This window comes from Trichoderma virens (genome assembly GCF_000170995.1).
Source record: "Trichoderma virens Gv29-8 chromosome Unknown TRIVIscaffold_5, whole genome shotgun sequence".
Lineage (NCBI taxonomy): Eukaryota > Fungi > Ascomycota > Sordariomycetes > Hypocreales > Hypocreaceae > Trichoderma > Trichoderma virens.
Genome location: NW_014013744.1, coordinates 1118149 through 1139140, shown reverse-complemented (window position 1 = coordinate 1139140; position 20992 = coordinate 1118149). Strand labels below are relative to the sequence as shown.

Sequence of the window (20992 nt, the reverse complement as noted above, 5' to 3'; positions counted from 1 at the left end):
GCGATAACGGAATTGGGGTTCGACGGGGGGAAATATGCAGAATTGGAGAAGATACAAAAGAAAAACACGAAGAAACAAGACAAGATATCAACTGCCGGGAGGATGAAAGGGAAATGAGAATAGCAAGAAAAGAAGCGGACAACGCGCCGACCTAGAATTTGTCAAGAGGGACGGCCGATGACCCGTCCGATGACCCGTCCGATATCGACGATGTCGTGATTTGCCAAGATAGCGCATGTACAAAAAGGGTTAGGAGGCACGGATACAAGGATGCAATTTTTTTTGTTTGGTGCATCCCCCGCGAAATGGGTGGATAAGATTGCTCTTGCTCCATGGGGTAATTCTTACTGTACTCCCGCTTTTCTCTATTCCAGATGATATCCTTTGGTGGATTCGAGGTTATTCAAAACGAAAGAATGAAGCTGCTGCTGGAGTAAGTATAAGTATATGCGGGTCATGTGTGGCCCAAACAAAGAGCAATGGCAAATGGTCAATGTAACCTCACTCTCTCTGTTGTTGAGGCTGGCACAAGTCAATAGCATCATCATAGGCAATACGCGAGTATCCCTCGACCGCTCCTGGCATCTTACCCATGGGAAAGGATGGATGGGATTTTCTTTCATCTTGGATTGATTGTCAATGTGTGGGTGGTTAGCGTTTACATAGGCCACGGCTAGATCCAATCTCAACCACGATCAACACCGCCAGCTTGATCTCACAGCTTCGTCAAAGATCCTCATCACTGAACCACATGCCCAACCAGCAGGCACACTCGCAGCCCGCTTTACAGCAGTATTTTTCAAGTGACCAGCCTATCCTCAACCCACCGCTCACACTCGCACGTCTTCCAACGCTTCCCACAGGTGTAACAGAATTCAGCTCTGCAAACACAGCCTACTCTGGTCTCAGCAGTACGCTCCAAGTTAAGAGAAGGGGAGGAGGAGAAGGAGGGGAATAATCTCACGTATATGATTGCATCCGTGTGTAAGCTCGACAATGCGACGACAACTAAAACATCGCTTCCAGCCACGATCCCCTGCGACTCGAAGAAAGTCGGCCGTCGCTGTATCCTTCGGACAATCTCCCTCATGAGCCGCCTCTCTGCAAATCACACACGTCTTACTCCGGCATTTGATACAATTGGCCACCTCGTCTTGAATGAACTGCGTAGGAACAAACTTCGAGCAGCTTGGGACGTGGCAATACACTCTCTTTGCCGAATTGTACTCGAGCTCCTTGGCGCGATACTTGCCGAGTATTTCTGGCGATATGAAAATCTGGTTGACGCCGGAGAGGGGGATAGGCTGGCCGCAGCATCTAGGAGGGAAGACAGACTCGTCGTCGATGGCTTTTTTGACATAATTTGTCAGGCATGTTCGGCAATAGTCGTGAGAGCAAGGGCATCGCAGCGTCTCCACGAATGGGAACTCGTCGTTGCAGACAATACAGCGCCGTCGCTTGCTGGTTCTTGTCAATGCTCGCGATTGTCTTCCCATTCTGGAAGATTCAGCAACGGGCGAGGGCTCGTCGCCGCCATTGTATAAGACGATGAGTTTGTTGGTCATTTCATCAGACATGGTTCCCGATGACTCCCCATTTTGAGGGAAATCATCTCGAGTGAAATCACCTTGAGGGAAATCACCCCGAGGCATATCATCCGAACCGAAGCCATTGAGAGCAAGCTGCCTGTCGCGTACGGCTTGCTCCTCTTGATTGACAAGCTCCCTGATGATATCGGCATCGCTAACAACGGCGCGAGCCATGCTACGGGTCATTGCTTGGTCATGAAGCAGGGTGTGAAGCGCCTGGAGCTCCGCGTTGAAGCATTCAAGCGCAAACTCGAAATCAGGAGCATCGCCATCGCGATACTTTCCCTTGATCAGGCTCTGGGCATCTTGCAATTGGAGCTCGATGATCAAGTCGAGGCTTTCCTGGTCTATTTCGTGAGTCATGATTTACGAAATAAAATTCAAGAAAGAAGTCAATGAATAAGTAAATGTGTGACAGCAATGTCAAACAGATCCTCAACGGTCTGGAGACTAAGCCTGGTTTAATGTTGGGGCATTTGCTAAATCAGGAAGAAGAAAACAATGACGAAGATTGATGTTACAACAGGGAGGCCGGTAAGTAGGGATCCGTCTACTGAGTATGTAATCTGTACCTGGAATGTCATTTGCCCGAGACAAAATCTTGCTTGCCGCTCTTCCCCTCCCCAATCACCATATGCGGGAGGCCGACAAGAGTTGCCTCCGGGATAAGATACTCCGCATGTACAAACGAGTACTTGATGCCAGTCCTGGTAGATTAGATAGAGACGCAAAGTGCGGGGGTTCATATTCATACTGCATGGCTTTATGCACAATTGCATAAAACAAGAGATGAAGCCATGAACTGATATATCTTGACTGTCCATGGCATTTTCATACAAAGTTCAAGACGGCCAAGCAAGCGTATATATGCTTATACATGCTCATATGTCCGCTCGTCCGCGGTGGGGTCGGCACGGGTTTCGAAGTGTCTGCCGTCTTTATAAGACCACTTCTTATCGCCAGTTAAACTGAGCAACTCAGAACAAAGCGCCTCACGCTGACATCCATCAACCGACGTCTCCTGTTATTTTGTGATATGACGCCGCAATTTGCGTCATAAGATGAAGTTCAGTATTGGTGATAAATCCGTGTCTCCTTCATTCCAAGATGGAGATGTACGCAAATAATGTGTTACGGTTTCCGCTACTAATAACTATGGGAAATATTTGATATAGTAGATGTCAATTACATAGATCTAGTCAAAATTCCCCTAACCGGAAACTTGATTTAGACGTAAAAAGACACAATATAAGCCAATAGTATTTAATACTAAAGCTTTGAGCTGAAAAGAATTGGTCATGGAGATCGCAGCTGTCGCCAATAGGTTCCCGGGTAGGTGCCATCTCTGCAAGGCGAAATCGGCAAGGGTGAGCACGGCATGCGGCCTAGCCATTGCGCAAGCTTGTGTTACTCTTGGACACAGCGCCAGCGATCCTCATATCTTGGAGAAGACCATAGATTACTGTATCAATTGACATTTCCGTGAATTTTCCGACATCTATATATAATGGAGATGGAAGCGGTATGCATAGGTGAGGAGTTAGCTGCTTGTCCTTAGGTGTGCGGTTGTTTGCGCTTGACTGGGATAGAGCACAAGCAAGAAACACAGACAATTCGCAATACTACAGATATACGAGCTTGGTCAATTCAATTACAAAAATGAATCTAAAATTGAGCCGCACGATTCTCGCATCATCATGGCTGCTTTCAGCAATTCTCCGAGCAGATGCAGCTCCAAGTCGCCCAAACATCGTCTTCATCTTGACAGACGACCAAGATAATCACATGGGATCCCTGCAGCATATGCCGTCACTGCAGAAGCATCTGGTCCATCAAGGCACTACATTTGAGAGACATTATTGCTCCAGTATTTCTCACCTGATTCTGAATCCCAAGTATAATGTGAATGCATCATTCAAGATTCAAGGCTGACTTGTGTCATGTTTCTTAGCCGCTATATGCTGCCCTTCACGCGTCAGCCTCTGGACTGGACAGCTTGCTCACAATACCAACGTAACAAACGTAAATCCTCCATGGGGTAAGTAATTTCAACTGCAATCATAAAATGAGATTCCAGCTCTGACTTAAAAGCAGGAGGATACCCCAAGTTTGTCCAAAATGGCTACAACGACCACCATCTTGCCCTCTGGCTGCAGCAGTCTGGCTACAACACTTACTACGTGGGGAAACTGTTCAATGCTCATACTATTTACAACTACGACTCGCCTCCAGTTAGTGGATATACCCAGTCAAACTTCTTTCTCGACCCATTCACGTATCAATACTACAATGTCAGCACTTCTAAGAACGGGGCGCCGCCAACTAACCCTGTCGGCAAGTACTCTACTGATATCGTAGCTGAGAGCGCCAATGAGTTTCTCGATCATGCTCTCCTGGACGATGGTTCTCCTTTCTTTATTACTCTTGCACCCATCGCCCCTCATGCTCTGGTAGGCGAAGGCTCTTTGGGAGCTTTTGATCCCCCGCAAGTTGCGGAACGGCATGAAGGCCTATTTCCCGAGTACAAGATTCCCCGGACGCCAAACTTCAATCCCGATTCTCCAAGCGGTGTCAACTGGGTATCAAAACTTCCCAAGCTGAACGATACCATACTTGATTATAACGATGAGTATCAGAGGAAACGTCTCAGGTCTCTTCAGGCCGTAGATGAGATTGTAGAATCCGTCGTTGCTCGCCTTGATCAAGCCGGCGTGTTAGAAGATACCTTCATCTTTTACACCTCCGACAATGGCTACCACATTGGCCAGCATCGATTGCATCCCGGCAAAACATGTGGATTTGAGACCGATATTAACGTCCCTCTGGTTGTTCGTGGCCCTGGAGTTCCCGCGCAGAGAGTCACTCAAGCGCCCTCCTCACACATAGATCTCGCTCCAACCATCTTGCAGATAGCCGGTATTGGAATTGGTGACAAGAAATTCGATGGGGCTCCCATTGACATTTATGGCAATGAGACCGAATCTCGGTCGGAGCATGCTGCTGTTGAGTTTTGGGGGTTTGGACTTGCGGAGAGCATCTTTGGCAGAGAGACTGGCGTGCCCATCTATGTCAACAACACATATAAAGGGCTTCGCATTGAGGCGGAGAATTATGGATTCTATTACTCCGTCTGGTGCAACAACGAAAAGGAGCTTTATGACATGAAGGTATGGCGAAGTGACAAGTTTCGGCAGTTTTGAACAGGAACTTGCTGACCCTAAGTGATCATAGACTGACCCAGGACAACTGCATAATCTCCTCTCGTCAAGGGAGAGTCGCATTAACGCTACAATTAACATATCCGGTAAACAACGCCCCCTTGGAAAAGTTGTTGACCGATTGGACGCCCTTATGATGGTCCTCAAATCCTGCAAGCAGCAATCTTGCGTCCATCCCTGGAAAAGTCTTCATCCATTGGGCGATGTCCAAAACCTCCATGATGCTCTTTCCACGGAATATGATGAATTCTACAGCGAACAAGTGAAAGTGAGCTTCACCAATTGTGAAGGCGGATACATTGTTGAATCGGAAGGACCCCAAAGCTTCAATACTTTCGATGGTGGAGAGGGCGGTGTTTATGATGCCCTGGAACAACAAGTTTTGGCCAATCCCAACTGGAGTCTCTGGGAGTGAAATGCATCAGATGAGGAATGGCTAGGGGGTTGGCCACATGTAGTCACTCAAATGGATATTAGGATAGACTGACCCAAGATATTGGAGAGTAGAATTGTTCAAAACTATCAAACACTCAAGATACGCTCACCACTCATACCATCGACAGATTACTGTAACAAAAAATACGCTTTCATTTTTCGCTCAACAAACTCCAAGATCAAGGATTAACATAGTCTCCCGGAAGCTTGGTCAACCCTTCCACCTTTCTCGTGGTCTTAAACTTGGTCACATCCACGCCGTTCAGCACCCGCGCATTCACCCCGGTAAACATGTGCTGACGGTCACGAATATTGCGCATCTTCTCCGGCAGCGCCGCAATTCGATCCTCAGATAGTTCATCGAACGAATTCGTAAGGATAACACCGCAGATCTTGCAGAAACCCTTGTGCAACATGCGCTCGTTGAACCTGTACCTTCCAATGTTGGCCTCGTCGCCGGATAACACGACGGATTTGCTTGGGCAATACACCCAGAGGGCGGCAATCTAAAGTCCTTTGTTAGAATAGTTGCGCGTAAAAAGGATGAAAACCCCAACACCTACACGTTCACAGCTGCTGCAATTGCACTCTATTGGCCCTTCATAGGTTTCATCCAGAGGCTTGCTCACTGTGGCTATGGTGACTGCACCGCAATGACAACTGCCCGTGTATACCACACCTTCGCCTTCAGCTGCGGGAAGTTCTCCCTTGTGGACTGGAGCCTGGTAGGGGTTTCCTAGGGGAACACCGTCGTATCTATCATGTGTAATTAGCAGGCTTTCACACAAAACTGATGGGGGTGGGGAAATTGTCTTACGAGGATTTCTCTAGATCCCAGGTGTTTAAGCCTTGGAAAGTATGGGCCTGTCAATTATCGTTAGATATTGCCTATACTTGATACTATGCGAAACGCGCAAGACTCACATTCACAGCAAGCTGAAGCCCCCCTTGCTCGGTCACTCTAGCTCCCGCTACCGCAGTAGCACACGTAGGACAAAACTATCATCGCCAAAAAAAAAAAAAATAAGCAAAGAACAAGCAATGCGTTATAGTTCAGTCTTTGTCATACCAGATGCTTAAGCTTCTTTGGACCAAACTCGTACGCCGTCAGCTCCTCTACGCTACCCTTGACAATGTTCACATTGCCTTCGCCAGGGAAGATCCAGAGATAGCCCTTCTTGCTGCAAATGCTGCAATTGCAGTCCAAGGCTGACTTGATCTCGGGCACTTTTGTCTCAAATACAAAACTGCCGCAGTGGCAGTTTCCTCTGTATGTGACGGTCTCGGCTTCAGCCATGTTGTCTTTTCGCTTTAGGTTGCGGTGGGGTTTAGGTTGCAAGTCCAGTCAGTTGAGAAAGAGAAGGGGAGTGAATATATATTTAAACCCAAAAATTGATAGTTGTAATTGAAAAGAGAGAAAGAGAAAGACATGACTCGATTTACGGGTCCTTATATAGAAAATGCGTTCCCAGGTTGTGGCTTGTTTCATCTGTTGTGATTCGACTTTCGGGCGATCGCTTCGACGGACAACCGAATTCAATCGGATATACACAGCTGTTCACTTTTGATAGGCTTTCAACGCTTACGATTCACACATCGCTGCAAATACTACCTCACGCTAATACCCCGCCTCGCATTCGTCTCTCCTAGTTTATTTGTTGGGGACGGGGGCCACCGCTAACTGCGGCTGGATATAGTGACGTTGTACGAGTACTGTATACGACGCTTTTCATAGCCTACTTGCCTAGGTAAACTACCTCTGACAAGGATTTCTCGTAAGCATCAACTCTAAATAGGTGAAACTACTCGATTAGGCATTGCCCATTACGTCTGCTTACTGTGCAAAGGTCAATGGACGTAGATTCCGATAACAGTCATGAACAGTCATGGGTCTCCACTCGGGTCATCATAAAATGGAATCATTATATCATTATAATACATTGTGTCTCTCCGATATCTAGGCATTGTGTTTATGTCGCTGTTCTAATACCTCCGAGCTCCGTTATCCGGGCTCTTTGCCTCGTTTTGTGCTTGCGCGTTGAGATGTATGGCTTCTTTCAACTTGGCAATTACTTCCGGCTGATTGCTGAATGCTGTATCAAGTATGGTTTCGAGCTCAGCCTCAACCTTTGCTATGGGCTTCACTCCGACTTTCCTGCTCTGTGAGTCATTGAAAAGAGACCCCCAGCGTTTCGTAAAGGCGTAAATGGATTGGCGCAGAAGCTCATCTAGCTGCTCGCTCATATCTTCGACTGTGAGTGTCTTGGCGGTGACTGATGGTGCCCCTCGGGACCAAAGATTGCCGCTGATGATACTCCCGAAAAAGCCCACCCAGTTCTGCGGACTCAACGTATCCCAAATCTGGCCAAAGTGTTGCATTGCGGGTTGGCTCCGTATATCACCAATCTCAAGTGATACCAACTCATTCTTAATGATGAGCAAATTCTTAACCATGAAGAGATCTGGATCAGTGTCCGTTTTAAGCGATTTGATTCTTGCTTCAGCTCGCTGGAGAATCTGGATTGTCTCTCGCACAATCTTGAACACCACGGGACTGTTTTTGGCCTGCGTGCGATATTGTTAGATTTAACCAAACACACGTTGGCTACGTCAAGTGACTTACAGATCGTTCTTTCGGCATTGCTTGGTCAAACATGGCCAATAGCTCAATCGCTCGCTTGACTAAGGGATATGCGTTTGAAGATGCCACTCCACCTACAACGGGCCCAATCTTCAAGTGACTATCCTGAGCTGGGGCCTTGGTGAGGGACTTGGTAATCTCGGCTTCGAATAAGTTATCTGTAAATGACCACAAGTGGTCTGCAAGCAGTCGGGCGGCATATTCCCTATACTTCCTAAAAGACGGGGACTCTTCCTCGTCAACTTCCGACACAGCATATTCGTTAGCTAACCAACCAACCACGTTACACGTTTCCTGGAGCTGTGCGCTTTGGAGTACGGCTTGCAAGTTGGTGGCTAGCGGTACAATATTGCCCGGGTGCACCATCGAGGTGTTGATTAGCTTAACAGCCTGGAAAGCTGACTCTGGAGAGGGGCTCCATGTGAGTTCTATGTTGAAGATTTTGGTAAAAAGTCCATCCTCGCTATACGTCCGTTCGAAAAGCTGCTTAATGAAGTTTCTAGAAGCTGTCTCTACCGACAGACTTTTGACCTCTTTCTGGTATTCGTCTATATCATGTTGCGTCATCAACTTCATATCCCGGTCACGGGTAGTGAAATATGTTCGGAAGATGGTGGTAATGGCATTGACGTATGTTGCAGTCGTAGTCGTGGCTTCTACTGGTTGGCCGTATGCATGGTAGGCCGATCGGACTACTTTTCGAATGTTTGGTAGTAAAGAGTAAGATTCCGCCATCATCTCCTCGAATCTACCATAAGCAAGAGCATGGCGAGCAGACTCTGATTTTGTGGCGGTAATCTGACGCGCAATGCCGCTTGATACTTTGTCCAAGCAACTGTTGAAGCCATGGTCAAGAAGATGCAATGCCTTGGTAAGCAGGGCGTTGTATCTTGCCAAGTACGAGTCGCGCTCTCGGTAGTTTTCCTGAAACATGTCAATACCAACAGCATTGAGCTCCAAAGCTTTGATTCTCTTACATGAGCGGTCATAAACTTGATGCAAGCATCAATGTTCTCTACCATTTCACCAAAGTCATCGTCCTCTACCAATTGACTAGCGCCAGGAGCGTTCAGGCGTCTTGTAGCTTTCTCCAGGTAGGCATAGTAGTAGAGGTCTGTTCCAACCTCATCTGCAAGCTTCTCCAGTCGTCGCTGTTCCGTCAAGAGCTCTTCGCATTGAGCTTGGAAAGTTGATGTCTGAGCCTCGACAGAGAGGAATGACTGCGATAATGTCGTCAACAGTTTTAGTGTATCGTTGGCGTTGTCAATCAAGCCTTCTAGATGGCGCTCTGTCATTTTTAATTGATCGCGGTAAAGCCTGGTTGATGATTAGCTTGGCTCGGATTGTGCATGCGTCTAGAACCATACAGATACTCTCGCTGGCTCTCCTCCAGCAGTCGGTCGTCTAGCGATTCCGAGGACACGGTTTCCTTCTGAAGGTATTGGGAAGCCTCAGAGCTTTCTTGGAAAAGTGCCAAGGCCTCCCAATTTCTGCTCCTCCTATCAACCTTCCGTCGCGGCCTGCGCTGAGACTCCTTGAGCAGCTCCGCCTTGACAACATCGTAAAAGTCGGAGTATGAGGCGGCTCGACGGGGCAACGTGGGTTCGGGAGGGTCGTTTGTGTTCTCTAGCTCTTCCAAAACATCTTCAAGCGTCTCGGCAATATTGTTCGGCTCCTAAACAAAGTAAGTCGTCTATGGCGTGCCAATTGGAGGAAGATAGCCGACACGAACGTTTGGCTGCTGCAGGAGCGATTCCTTGCGCTGGTGCCCACGAGGCTTGCCACCAGACGTCTCGGTTCTGCCATTGCTACCGTTGCCAAGCTCCGGCACGAAGCTGTACCAGCCGTCCTCGTACATGGCGGCTCGGAGCTGGAAGCAGGACTGGAGATATGGGAGAGTACGCGATTGCTGCGTGGTCACTATTTGGAACGGTTGTCTAGCACCCCACGGTACTTTGTTGTAACATGGCAGGCCCATACAAAAAGAAAGTACTGTTTCGACGAACCAGAAAGCTAGCTGATGACTAAGCATTGGGATTCTTCTTGCACTGCTCGATCTAGTGACTCTACTCTTGCGATTTGTTCATTTTCCATGACGGGAGTTTGAGCTTTTGCTTCTCAAATTATTTATTTTAAGATTGATATGTCAACAAATTTACACTTGGAATTTTGACAATGCTTTATCTCACTCACTTCCGATTCATCGATTAGCTGTATCTGTACGGAGCACTAGAATCCGATGTGGTTGGCGCTGCCGCATACCAGCTTTTGGCTCAGAGATAGATCTATCCCAATTCATCATCAAATATTTGAAGCTTGCCTCCTATTTTCGTCCACATCTTCAACATCGAGGTCGCTATCAGCCGAATACTTTCTGAGTCTTTGGATCATATTATTTAAGCTGCTTTCACTATCGCTTTTGCACTTCAAGGACCATGAGAGAACTCGCGGACTATAGATCCATGAGAATTGGCTGTATCGTACCGACAGGGATGAATAGTACTGACCTTTATACCAGGAGATTGAATACTATCTAGGCAATACTGACTGAGCTGTTTACCAAAACACTGCACAGGATGGCTGACTTCTTCACCAAACGCTAGCCGAGCATGCCTGATCTTCTGCCATATTCCACCTCCCTCTTCGATTGCCTTCTCAGCTTGCTGGGGAGGCGAAGAAGGGCGTTTCTCTTTTCATACGTCAAGAGGGCTTAAAAATGCTGTGAAGCTCGGTAAATTTAGTCATTGCATCTTCAAATGCTGTGGGGGCAGACCGTTTGTAAGGCTAGTTGAGACGAAGGCTTCAGGTGAGGTTAAAATTGCTGTGAAACTTCAAGTCCCCATGTGGTCCTTCGTCTCTACCTAGGTATGCTCGATAAGCTACCTACGGTACATAAACACTCACCAAATATTAGCCAATAAGGCTTCATCCTGTGTCACACCAGACTCAATTTCAACATATTTACAACAATATCATGTTTATATTATATACAGGTCTCTAAGAATGCATAAAATACCAAGATTACTAATAATGCGAGAGAGATAAAGCTCCATTACAGAACACAAGCTCCCTAATTTTACAAGCCCTTGCTTTCTATGGTATCTATGGATAGCAAATATCGTGGGTGCTATTGGCAGCTCGGCCCAGCCAATTAGCGGCCATGACATCATCGGGGCGCGACAAGCTTCAGTACAGGGATGTATGCACTAAAAGCCTTCGACTTTTGCATACATGGTGCATGATCTCATGGAATCTGCGACCTCACAGTCAGTTGCTGCAATCATACGCTGATCAATCCAGTCCACAGCGGGGCTGCCAGGTCTACTCCGGTATTGGTTCTTGAGCATTTGAGCAACAATAGCTGGATCAGAGACGCGCAGCCATGAACGTCTCTCAGTCCGCGCTTCGGCGTGCGTCTCGTCTTCGTCTCTCGGCTCGACCACATCTCGCCACGAATCAGCGCCAATGGGCTCGATACGCCAGTGACTCAGCTGAGGGGAGACCCAAGCGGCGAGGAGGGAAAGCCGTGGGATTTGCAGCTGTTTTCGCCGTGGCGGCAGCAGGAGCATACTACTATCCTAAGCTCCAAGCTCAGCTGGGCTCGGCTCCCGAAGCTGCGCATCCCGGATATCAGAAAGCTGACTTGGAATTCGAAAAGACCCGCAAGCATGCTGCCTCAAAGGAAGAAAACCGCGAGCTGATTAGCTCCCAGCACATGCAGGTGAAGAAAAGCTGGGAGCATCCCGGAGTGTATGCTTGGGGTTCGAATACGGGCAAGGTCATTGATCCTACTTCGAATGAGAAAAACATCAAGCTGCCGCGTAGGATATCATATTTCGACGGCCAACTTCTCCGCGACTTGAAGCTCACTCAGGAGTTTGGCGCAGCCATCACGGAGAAGGGCGATCTCGTGCAATGGGGCTTGGGTTTTTCCAAGGCAGATCCAACACCGGTGACAACCTTGAAGGGAAAAGATCTTGCCAAAATTGAAGTATCAGAGGACCGAATCATTGCTTTATCTCGCGGCGGCTCAGTGTATGCCATACCAGCCTCGCGCGATGATCAGGAGGGCGGTAAGAAGCTAGAGCAGGAGAAGAGCTCGTGGTCACTCTGGTCTTCATCAGGTAAAGAGGCCATTAGCTTTCAAACCTTGACCCCAGCGGGTCTTGGATGGGGTGAGCGTGTTGTCGATATCAGCAGTGGACTGGAGCATTGCTTGCTGCAAACTTCAACTGGGCGAGTTTTCTCTTGTGCCTCAAGCGCCTCATCCTTTCCGACAAAGGGACAAATGGGCATTCCGGGTCTCACCTGGGAGACACGCCCCAAAGGGCGCTATGATCAACCGCATGAGGTCCTCTCGCTCAAGGGATTTGATGTTAAGCAGATCGCAACAGGAGATTATCACTCAGTTGTTCTAGATAAACTTGGGCGCATCTTTACGTTTGGCGACAATACTTTTGGTCAGCTTGGCTTCGAGACCCAACTGGGGAATCCTTTTGTCTCTACGCCTACTATCTTACAGACTCACAAGCTGTACGGAAGCAGTGGGCTGGTATCTAAAGTTTCGTCAATCGCTGCTGGTGGTCTAAATACCTTCTTCGCCTGCGAAGCTGATGTGCCTGACATCAGCAACGCCGAGGGCGGTGCCACGGCACCTTCAAGAAGATTGCCCCATAGCACATTTGACGTTTGGGCTGCAGGACAGGGAACCAGTGGCTCTCTTGGTACTGGCAAGTGGACTCACGTTTCTCTCGGGCCCACAAAGTTGAAGGCACTTTCAGGACTGTCTGAGTTTGATGAGAGGAGCAACCAGCTGGTGCCCATCAAAATCAAGACTCTGAGCATTGGCGCAACCCACAGCGCCGCAATCATGGACAATGTGACGCAAACTTCCATGTCGAACCGGTCCTCTGAGAACGAGACGTACTGGGGCTCTGACGTGGTTTTCTGGGGAGGCAACGAACACTACCAGCTAGGAACAGGCAAGCGAAATAACTTGAACGCACCTACGTACATTTCACCACTGGATGGAGACAACGGACAGCACAGATTATGCCTGACACCTCGACAAACCGCACGGCTAGGAGAAGATGGCAAGGGCCGCAAAGTGACGCTGGAACAGAAAGTCGAATGCGGCAGATTTGTCACAGGGGTCTACTCTGCCGTTTAACGGAACGGAAGCAGGGAAAAGGGGGAGGCGAAAAAGCCGTGTACCAGTATGGAGTGAGGGAAAGGGTATTAATAGGTCGGGGCTCAGCTGATGCGGGATGTTGGATGCACGTATCCGCTTGTTGCTGAGCATACACATGTTTGTATTGGCTTGTAAGTGTGTTGTGTGTGCCACATTGTCTCACATGGCGTGTAATGAATTGAAACAAAAAAAAATGGCGGTACGAGGAAGTGGGGGAAAAGGAAAAAGGAAAAAGGAAATGATATGATACGGAAGAAAAAAAAGAAAGCAAAAAGGGAAAGGCGATGCAAGGGAGTTGAAAAGGCAAAACAATGCATGTACGATATTCTTCTTAGTCGGATGGATCGATCTCTCCGTTATGATTTGCTCCCGCTTTGGCAACATTGAGTGATGCCCATGCACATGCTCATGCAGATGCAGAGGCAAAAGCGGCGACACGGACTTCAGCTGACGCGAGCAAGTCCATGGCCGGGGCTGGATGACGCGCTCAGGAGGGTGAAGCGAATCAAATGACCACTTGATGCCTAGAATAAAAATAACTGGCAGCGTCCTAGTGGTGGATGCGCATGCAGGTACGGAGAACTGGGAGCACTTAGACAAGTCGCGTGCTTGGATTCGACGCGATGCGCTGGGCTCTCCACTGAAGAAGTTGGCACGATCAATGTGACAAGCGCTGTTCCGGGCCTAGTGCGCTGTAAGGATTGCGCTGAGAGGAGCTGCTGGGCTGCAGGTAGGTATCCATACTTGCATGCACGCAATACGAGTACAGCATTAGTAGACAATATACCTGGCACTCTTTGGTCAGATGGATCAATGATGTTTTTCTTCAAGTCGTAACAGCAGATGTTGTACCCAGATAGGTAATATACCTAGCACTGCTGTACATCAATTTCTCATGATTTGTTCTTGTGCTACCTACCAGGGATCTCGTGCCTAGCACCAATCAAGGCCTAGAGCTACCTACCTGACCCAGATCCATGGAAGATGGATATTTATACCCGGAGCTACTAATACGATCAAATGTAGTCAGCAATCAATCTTCGCTAAAGCGCCGGGCAATCTTACAGCCCTCAGATTGCATGCATCAAATCCAATATTGCCGTCATCAGCAGGTACCGGTACCACGCCGCCCGCGCAGCTTGCGCCGTGGCCTGCGAACCTCTACCTACACCACCAGATCCCCTCTCACTTTCCCTCGATTGCATCCAATATTCCTCTTCTTCCCATCGCCTCCTCTTCCAGACTCTGGATTCACCATATCCTTCTTTCTCCCGCTTTTTCTTCTCTCTTCACTCTTCACTTTCGCGCGCTCCTTCATAGTATCTTTGCCTTGTCTCTTCGCATCCCAGGTACATAACATACCTTGATATTTTTTTTTCCTCGGTCGCCATTCTCGTCAACCACTCCCGTCCAACGATCGAAATCGAAATCCATCCACAGCGACAGCGACGGCCAACCCAGCACGCCTAGTCACCTTCCTAGCCAAAGCTGTGAAAAGGGCGGCCGCCAGAGCCACCAGAATCTCTTCGCTGGCCGTCATGGATAAGATCCCCAAGTTTCGCCGCAAACCCAAACCCCCAGTCATCGAGACGGCCATCGATCGCAATGCCGCCATGGCCTCGGAAAACTTGAGCGTCAACGACTCGGTGCAGCGCACACACCACAAGATGTTGCCCTTTAAGAGCCTGCGACTGCGAGGCCCGTCGAAGCGCGCTAGAGACAGTCCTCCTTCAGACCTCACGCCAACCACGCCGTCAGCCGTCGTGGTGGCCCAGGATGGCATCCAGTCGCCGCCAAGGCCTGCGCGACCAGCGTCTCAGCCCGCGCAACACAAATCGCCGCCTGTGCAGGATCGCCGTAGGAGCGTCAACCAGCCGCCACCAGTTTTGCCAGCCTTCTTGACGCTGTCGCAGCAAGGTGCGTAAGATAAGCTGTATATGCACGCCCAATGCATATGCACGTCATTCATATCTATTGGCGCTACAAGTGCTTCCGCCCCGCTAACATTGCACGCCATTACAGACATCGACGTCAAATATCAGGAACTCACCTGGGCTGAGCGGGTCAGAGTTGCGCAGGGCATGCGAGACGACGACATGGGCGATGCGCGATGGACCATCTACAAGCACGCCGATACGCACGAGAAGATGGATCGCTACATTAACATCAAGCCCTGGGCGTACAACCGGGTCAAGCTCAAGGTCCCGGAGACCGAATTTGACTACGTCAACGCCTCTGCCATTACCCTTACGTCCCCGACCGACCCGAATAAGCCGCCGTTGCGTTACTTTGCCATGCAGGGTCCTACAGTATCTTCATTTGACCACGTCTGGCGCATGATTGCTGAGCAGTGTCCTTCCCCTGCCGTCATCGTGCAGCTTACAAACATGATTGAGCTTGACGTGGTCAAGTGTGATCAGTACTTCCCTATGGGCGATGAGCTTCCCACGGGCGGACACGATACCGTCTGGGGCGTCAACGACTATAACCTGTGGAACGACAACTGGAGGGCAGATCTCACTTTTGTTTCCGTAGAGGAGCTTGCTGGTGGCGCAATTGAGAAACGCAAACTACACCTTCATATCCAAGGGGAGAAAGAACCACGTGTTGTCTGGCACTTTCTCTACAGGCGCTGGCCCGATTTTGGCGTACCAACTTCGGATGAGTTGGACAGCTTCCTAGAGCTAATGAAGCTATCTCGAGAGCATAGCGCTCCGTCCACCCCACGCATCATTCACTGCAGCGCAGGTGTAGGACGAACGGGTACATTCATCTGTCTTGAGCACTTGATTAGGGAACTAAATTCGGGGTACCTGGCAAGATATGATTTACCCGTGGAGCGTGCTGATCTTGTCTTTCAGGCTGTTGATGTTCTTCGTCAGCAACGCCGTGGCATGGTCCAAGGCGAAGTCCAGTATCGGTTCATCTACCAGGTCATGCGAAAGCTCTGGCAGGAAAAGTATGGAATTGTGGACGAGGAAGCCAGCAGCCGTGAACCCGCGGCTAAGAGACTCGAGGTTGCGAGTCCCTTTGCGGGCAACTTTCGGCCATCAACAAATTAGCGATTTAACCGCGGCAGAGCAGCCTCGGACTTTACAGCGGCGATCCTGCAAAGTAAGAGCTCAGCATCAAAGCAGAGTGAGTGATGGGGCCATTCACATTTACCTCACGCTCTTGGCTCTTCTTTGTTTTATTCTTTGGAACTTTTTTTTTTCAACTTCACTTCATTGTTATACGCGGGGATGTCTTTACATGGCGCGACTTGGAATGAGTTTTTGATGCTTGCTTCAATTTTTCCCCCTTCTTTTTTTTTCACGTCACCAACAAAGGTGACGGCATTTTCTGCATTGGATCCATTTCTGTTTCTACTATTATCTTGTAGTCCTTTTTTTTTTTCTCTCTTACCTCCCTACTTTCTTCCTTTTGAGTGGTCCAATTCTACTCTATGTTAGGGTCTCCATTGTCGGAAACCCCCTATCACGAAATCTCCATAGAAGGATCACAGTCGGGCATACAGCATTCGGGGCATGAAGCGAAACGGAAACCCTGGAACTAGCATTGATTCATGGAAGGGTAATGACGGAACAATACGCCCTTTCTTCTTTTTTTTCTTTTTTCTATTTTCTTTCATATCGCAGCGATGAAACAACATTGTCATGGGAGGCATGTTGGAGATTGTACGTATATAGAAACTCGAGAGCGAAAATTCAAACTAAATGCATGAGCGAAAGGAAAGCAAAAGAAATAAACAAAACAAAACAGCCTCCCAACTTTGGTATTAAAAAACTCCACAATGTGTTTGTTTCCCCTCCTTTGTCCAGTATATGTATATACTTCATTAAACATGGTCTTTCCCTTTCCCTTTGTGGGTGCAACATATATATATATATAAAAGCAATTTTGATCCCGCACCAAGTATTATTTTCCCCCGTTTTCCCCTATTGTATAACCGACTACATGATTATTGTAGATTGAAACATAGGAAAACAACGTGGAGACAAAAGAAAATCGAACAAAATATTGAGCAGGTTAAACAAGAATGAGCAATTGTAAGGATGAATCCAGCTTATTCCAAATATTGTCAAAAGCAAGAAATTTCTAGTACCCCAATCGCTCAACCTCCCCCTTTAAGCGCTGACGGTGACGGTGACGGTCTCCTTCTCCTGTTGAGTGACAGTAACAGTGAAGAAGACGGACACGGTAGGAGTCCCGTTGACGACCGCGGTAGTACGAGGATTTCCATCAGGGCTAGGGATGGCAAGCTCTGACGGAGAAGGATCGTTGGGGATGGGGATGAGGACGAGGCTCGTCGGGTTAGGAGGGGGGAGAGGCGTGAAGGCGGGGGCTGAGGGGGGTGTGATTACGGGGACGGGTTGGCTGCTGGTCCTAACGGTTTGGAAGGTGGTGGGTGCTGGCGGAGGAGGAGGAGGAGCGGCAGAAGAAGTGGTGGGAGCTGGTGGAGGGATGACGGGGTCTGGACTCGGCTGTTGAGGCTGAGGCTGAGGAACAGGCGTCGATGAAGGCTCCTGAGGCGCGACCGCGACTGGCGAAGAGGCCGATGTAGGTGCAGGCGGCAGAGGCGGCTGGTCACTAATGGTAATAATAGTGGTGAGAGTAATAGCCGGAGGGCCGCTCGGAGAGTCGCTCGGAGAGTCGCTCGTCGGGACAGCCGATGTAGGGGCCGGCGTAGGGGCCGGCGAGCTGTTCTCAGGTGCGCCCGTGGTGGTGCCGAGGATGCTCTCTGCATCATCAGTGTCATGGCATCCAACCACGACGCCCCCTGTAACTGTCATTGGCAGAGCATAGCACTTCGTTCCCGGGGTAGGGCACGCGGAGAGCACAAACGCGCCGTTGCTGCATTGAGCGAATTGGCCGTCGATACAAGCCACTTGAGTACCCATGCAAGCAGCGTTAGGGGTCAGAGTCTTGAAGACGTTGTTGAATTGCTGGGCCTGGGCGAGATTGCTTGCAAGGGCATCGGCCGGGACGGTCGAGGTGCCAGTGGGGAAGGTGGTGAATGCCGTTGGGACAGCAACTTCAGGCGTCCCTGTGGGTTGAACGGTGACGGTGGCAGTGAGCCTCGTCGTGAGAGCTGTAGTCGTGGTTGCTGGAGGTGGGGGCAACGCTGACGATGACGGGGAGGCTGCAACAGTTGATGCTTCAGGGCTCGTTGAGGAGGTGGAAGCAGGGAGCTCAGGGGTGGGGAGGAACACAGGCTTTGTCAGGGTGGACAACTGTGTGCTCTCCGGCGCCGAACTTGGTTCAGTGGCAGCCTGGCTTGAAGTGCTAGCCTCAGACGTCGTTGAGCTCGAAGGTTGCAAGGCTGTGGAGGTTGCAGAGGTTGGGGGCGCCGTGGCTTCGGCTGGGACTGTCGAAGTCAAGAATAGTGCTTCGCTGGTAGCAGTGGTGGCAGCGGAAGACGGGATTGACGTGGAACTGGACGCTACATCATGAGTTGTGCCAACTTCTGTGGTTGAAGCTGTGCTTGTTGGCGACCCAGAAGAAGATGTGGTCTCAGATGATGTGGCCTCAGACGCCGTGAGGGTAGTTCCAGGGTTGGTAGCACTTGAAGTCAGGCTACTTCCTCCAGTGGACGTAGGGACGGCACTGGTGGTAGAGTGAGGCTGAATCAGACTTGTAGAGACCACTACTGAGCTCGAAGGGATTGAGCTTGTAGTAAACTCGGTAGCAATGGTGCTTGGGGCCCGGGTCTGTGACGCCGAAGTGGCTTCTGTAGTAGAAGAGTCAGATGGCGCCGTCGTGCTGCCAACACTTGAGCTCAGCTCTGTTTGACTGGTAACACTCGTCTGTGTGGTTGGAGCCTTAGTCTCGGAGCCAGTGGCGGTCGTCTGAGTCTGAGGTGCCGTTTTTGAAGGCTCAGTAGCAGGCGCAGTGTTTGTGTTGGCCGAAGTCTCAGTACTACCTGAAGAAGCTGCAGTATTTGTTGTCAGAGGTGCAGTTGTAGAGTCTTTGGCCCCGGTTGTCACCGTCTGGGACTGTGTATTTACTGTAGAGGAGCTTGAAGCGCCAGCTCCAGTGGTTGAAGCACTGATGGATGTTGTCTGAAAAACTGCCTCTGACGACGAATGCGTTCCCAAAGAGGTTGTAGTACCTCCAGTAGAGGTTGTAGTACCTCCAGTAGAGGTTGTAGTACCTCCAGTAGAGGTTGTAGTACCTCCAGTAGAGGTTGTAGTACCTCCAATAGAGGTGGTTGTTTCGCCCACAGAGGTTGTTGTTCCTCCCACGGAAGTTGTTGTTTCTCCCACAGATGTTGTTGCTTCTCCCACAGATGTTGTTGTTCCTCCCACAGAGGTGCTGTGAGTCGTGACTGAGGTAGCAATCGTGGTAGAAGTGCCAGCGACTGTGCTAGATCCGACTGGAATGACAGTAGTGGTTGACCTATCATCTGGCAACGCAATCGTCGTGGACTCGTCTGCCGCATGGCTAGTGGTACTTGGAATGGCAAGGCCAGTGGAAGTAGTAGGAAGAGCACTCGTAATAAAGGTGTCAACGGCAGTGCTGGCTGTAGTTGGAACGGAAGTCTTGATAGAAGTCTCAACAGCACTGCTTGACGTAGTTGGTGCGGCCACCGGAGCCGAAGTTGCGATGCTGCTCTCAGCTGGGGCACTCGATCCAACGTTTACAGTAGTTGACGAGTCCACGATTGGGATGAGCGTGATTCCTGCAGCCGAGGAGGTGACTGGAGCTTGGCTCTGAACCTGAGAAGGGGTACTAGAAATGAGAGAGTCGGGAATATCCACCGTCGAGCCCGTCAAGGTTTGGAAGATGGGACGAGGAGTTTCGGCTGATGAGGCGGCGGGTTCGGCAGAAGTCCTGTGATGAAGTATGTTAGACATGTGTCTCCTTGCCTTTTCTTTCCGGATCTTGTCAGTTCAGAGTGACTTACACAGGGGCATTAGGAAGTGCAGACGTTTGAAACACGGCGGTTGTTTCGGCTCGCTCAACTTTGGGCCTGCACAACAAAGAAGAGTGTTAGCAAGATATAAATGTCGAGACATATGACACAGAAAAGACTTACATTCTGGCGCTCAAGCGTGGCAATGGACCAGCCTCTGCAGGCTGAGCTGCCAGGAACATGCCCAGCGAGGCCCTGAAGAGAATATCGTAACGCATTATGAAAATCTTTTGGAGGGTGATCACACAGTGACGAAATGCAGAAAAGACAACAAGGGGAATATTCAGATATAGTAAAGATCAGCAATCGATGCTTTTTGTTATACCAAGAACTGAGCAACTGGTAGTGAACGAGGTTTGATAGCAATTATGCGTGTTCAACACACAAAGAAATTGCTGTGCACAGTTTGTCACACAATGAACCCGACAGAGAACGAATAAGATGGTTCAACAGACGAAGATTATAAAAAGAAAGGGGAAAAAATAGAGAGAGGGAGATGATGTAAAGGGAAAGGTTATTAGAGAGACGCAGACCGAAAACCCCAGTAGCAGTGAATGAACAGACGCGGAGAAGGAGTGTGGTAACTCGAGCAAAGCAGTGTACAACCGCAAGTGAACGTGATCAACAGACAAAAAAAAAAGGAAATGGGGGGAACTCAAAAAGAGGAAAAGAATGGAGAAAGGAAAAGAATGAAGAAAAGAGACGACAGTCAGAGAATGAGGGAAGTGGTGGGGGAAAAAGGAACCCAGGTCAACCAGAGCACCAGAAACACACACAAGAGACACAACATGCAACGTTAATCATCAGATCGGGAACCAAGAAGAAGAAGCATTGGGTAAGGATCGTCCTGAGCATTATGTATCCGCCGCAAACAAAGAAAAGAGACAAAGAGACCCCATCGAGGCGTTTCCGCCTCAAACGATAGACGCGCATGATTCGACGGCCTTTGCTCTCCCAAATCCCAGTCCCAGCACCAAAACCCTCGTAAAAAAAACCTGCTGA

At 49.3% G+C, this 20992-nt stretch overlaps 6 protein-coding genes across 6 annotated transcripts; 3 read left to right on the top strand and 3 right to left on the bottom strand.

The window, feature by feature from the left end:
- Nucleotides 1-805: 805 nt before the first annotated feature.
- TRIVIDRAFT_126898 (uncharacterized protein) lies at nt 806-1940 on the bottom strand (the record flags this gene model as incomplete). The annotated part of the gene is made up of 2 exons (XM_014102314.1): nt 806-894; nt 965-1940. Coding segments are annotated over 2 exons (1065 nt in total), but the record flags the coding sequence as incomplete, so codon positions are not given.
- A 947-nt stretch (nt 1941-2887) lies between these two features.
- Nucleotides 2888-5222, top strand: TRIVIDRAFT_190530 (uncharacterized protein; the record flags this gene model as incomplete). Its single annotated transcript, XM_014102313.1, has 5 exons — nt 2888-2921; nt 3322-3456; nt 3541-3627; nt 3684-4756; nt 4821-5222. The coding sequence occupies 5 exons, from the start codon at nt 2888-2890 to the stop codon at nt 5220-5222; spliced, it is 1731 nt and encodes a 576-aa protein (XP_013957788.1).
- Nucleotides 5223-5421: 199 nt separating this feature from the next.
- TRIVIDRAFT_17139 (uncharacterized protein) lies at nt 5422-6536 on the bottom strand (the record flags this gene model as incomplete). Its single annotated transcript, XM_014101963.2, has 5 exons — nt 5422-5748; nt 5794-5998; nt 6060-6106; nt 6167-6241; nt 6312-6536. Coding segments are annotated over 5 exons (879 nt in total), but the record flags the coding sequence as incomplete, so codon positions are not given.
- A 689-nt stretch (nt 6537-7225) lies between these two features.
- On the bottom strand, nt 7226-9741 carry TRIVIDRAFT_36741 (uncharacterized protein; the record flags this gene model as incomplete). The annotated part of the gene is made up of 5 exons (XM_014102312.1): nt 7226-7807; nt 7866-8807; nt 8861-9200; nt 9251-9558; nt 9616-9741. 5 exons carry the CDS (start codon nt 9739-9741, stop codon nt 7226-7228), a joined length of 2298 nt encoding a protein of 765 aa, XP_013957787.1.
- Nucleotides 9742-11265: 1524 nt separating this feature from the next.
- TRIVIDRAFT_63998 (uncharacterized protein) lies at nt 11266-13053 on the top strand (the record flags this gene model as incomplete). Its single annotated transcript, XM_014102311.1, has 1 exon — nt 11266-13053. The coding sequence occupies one exon, from the start codon at nt 11266-11268 to the stop codon at nt 13051-13053; it is 1788 nt and encodes a 595-aa protein (XP_013957786.1).
- Nucleotides 13054-14612: 1559 nt separating this feature from the next.
- On the top strand, nt 14613-16136 carry TRIVIDRAFT_55932 (uncharacterized protein; the record flags this gene model as incomplete). The annotated part of the gene is made up of 3 exons (XM_014102310.1): nt 14613-14887; nt 14936-14991; nt 15097-16136. The coding sequence occupies 3 exons, from the start codon at nt 14613-14615 to the stop codon at nt 16134-16136; spliced, it is 1371 nt and encodes a 456-aa protein (XP_013957785.1).
- Nucleotides 16137-20992: the final 4856 nt, after the last annotated feature.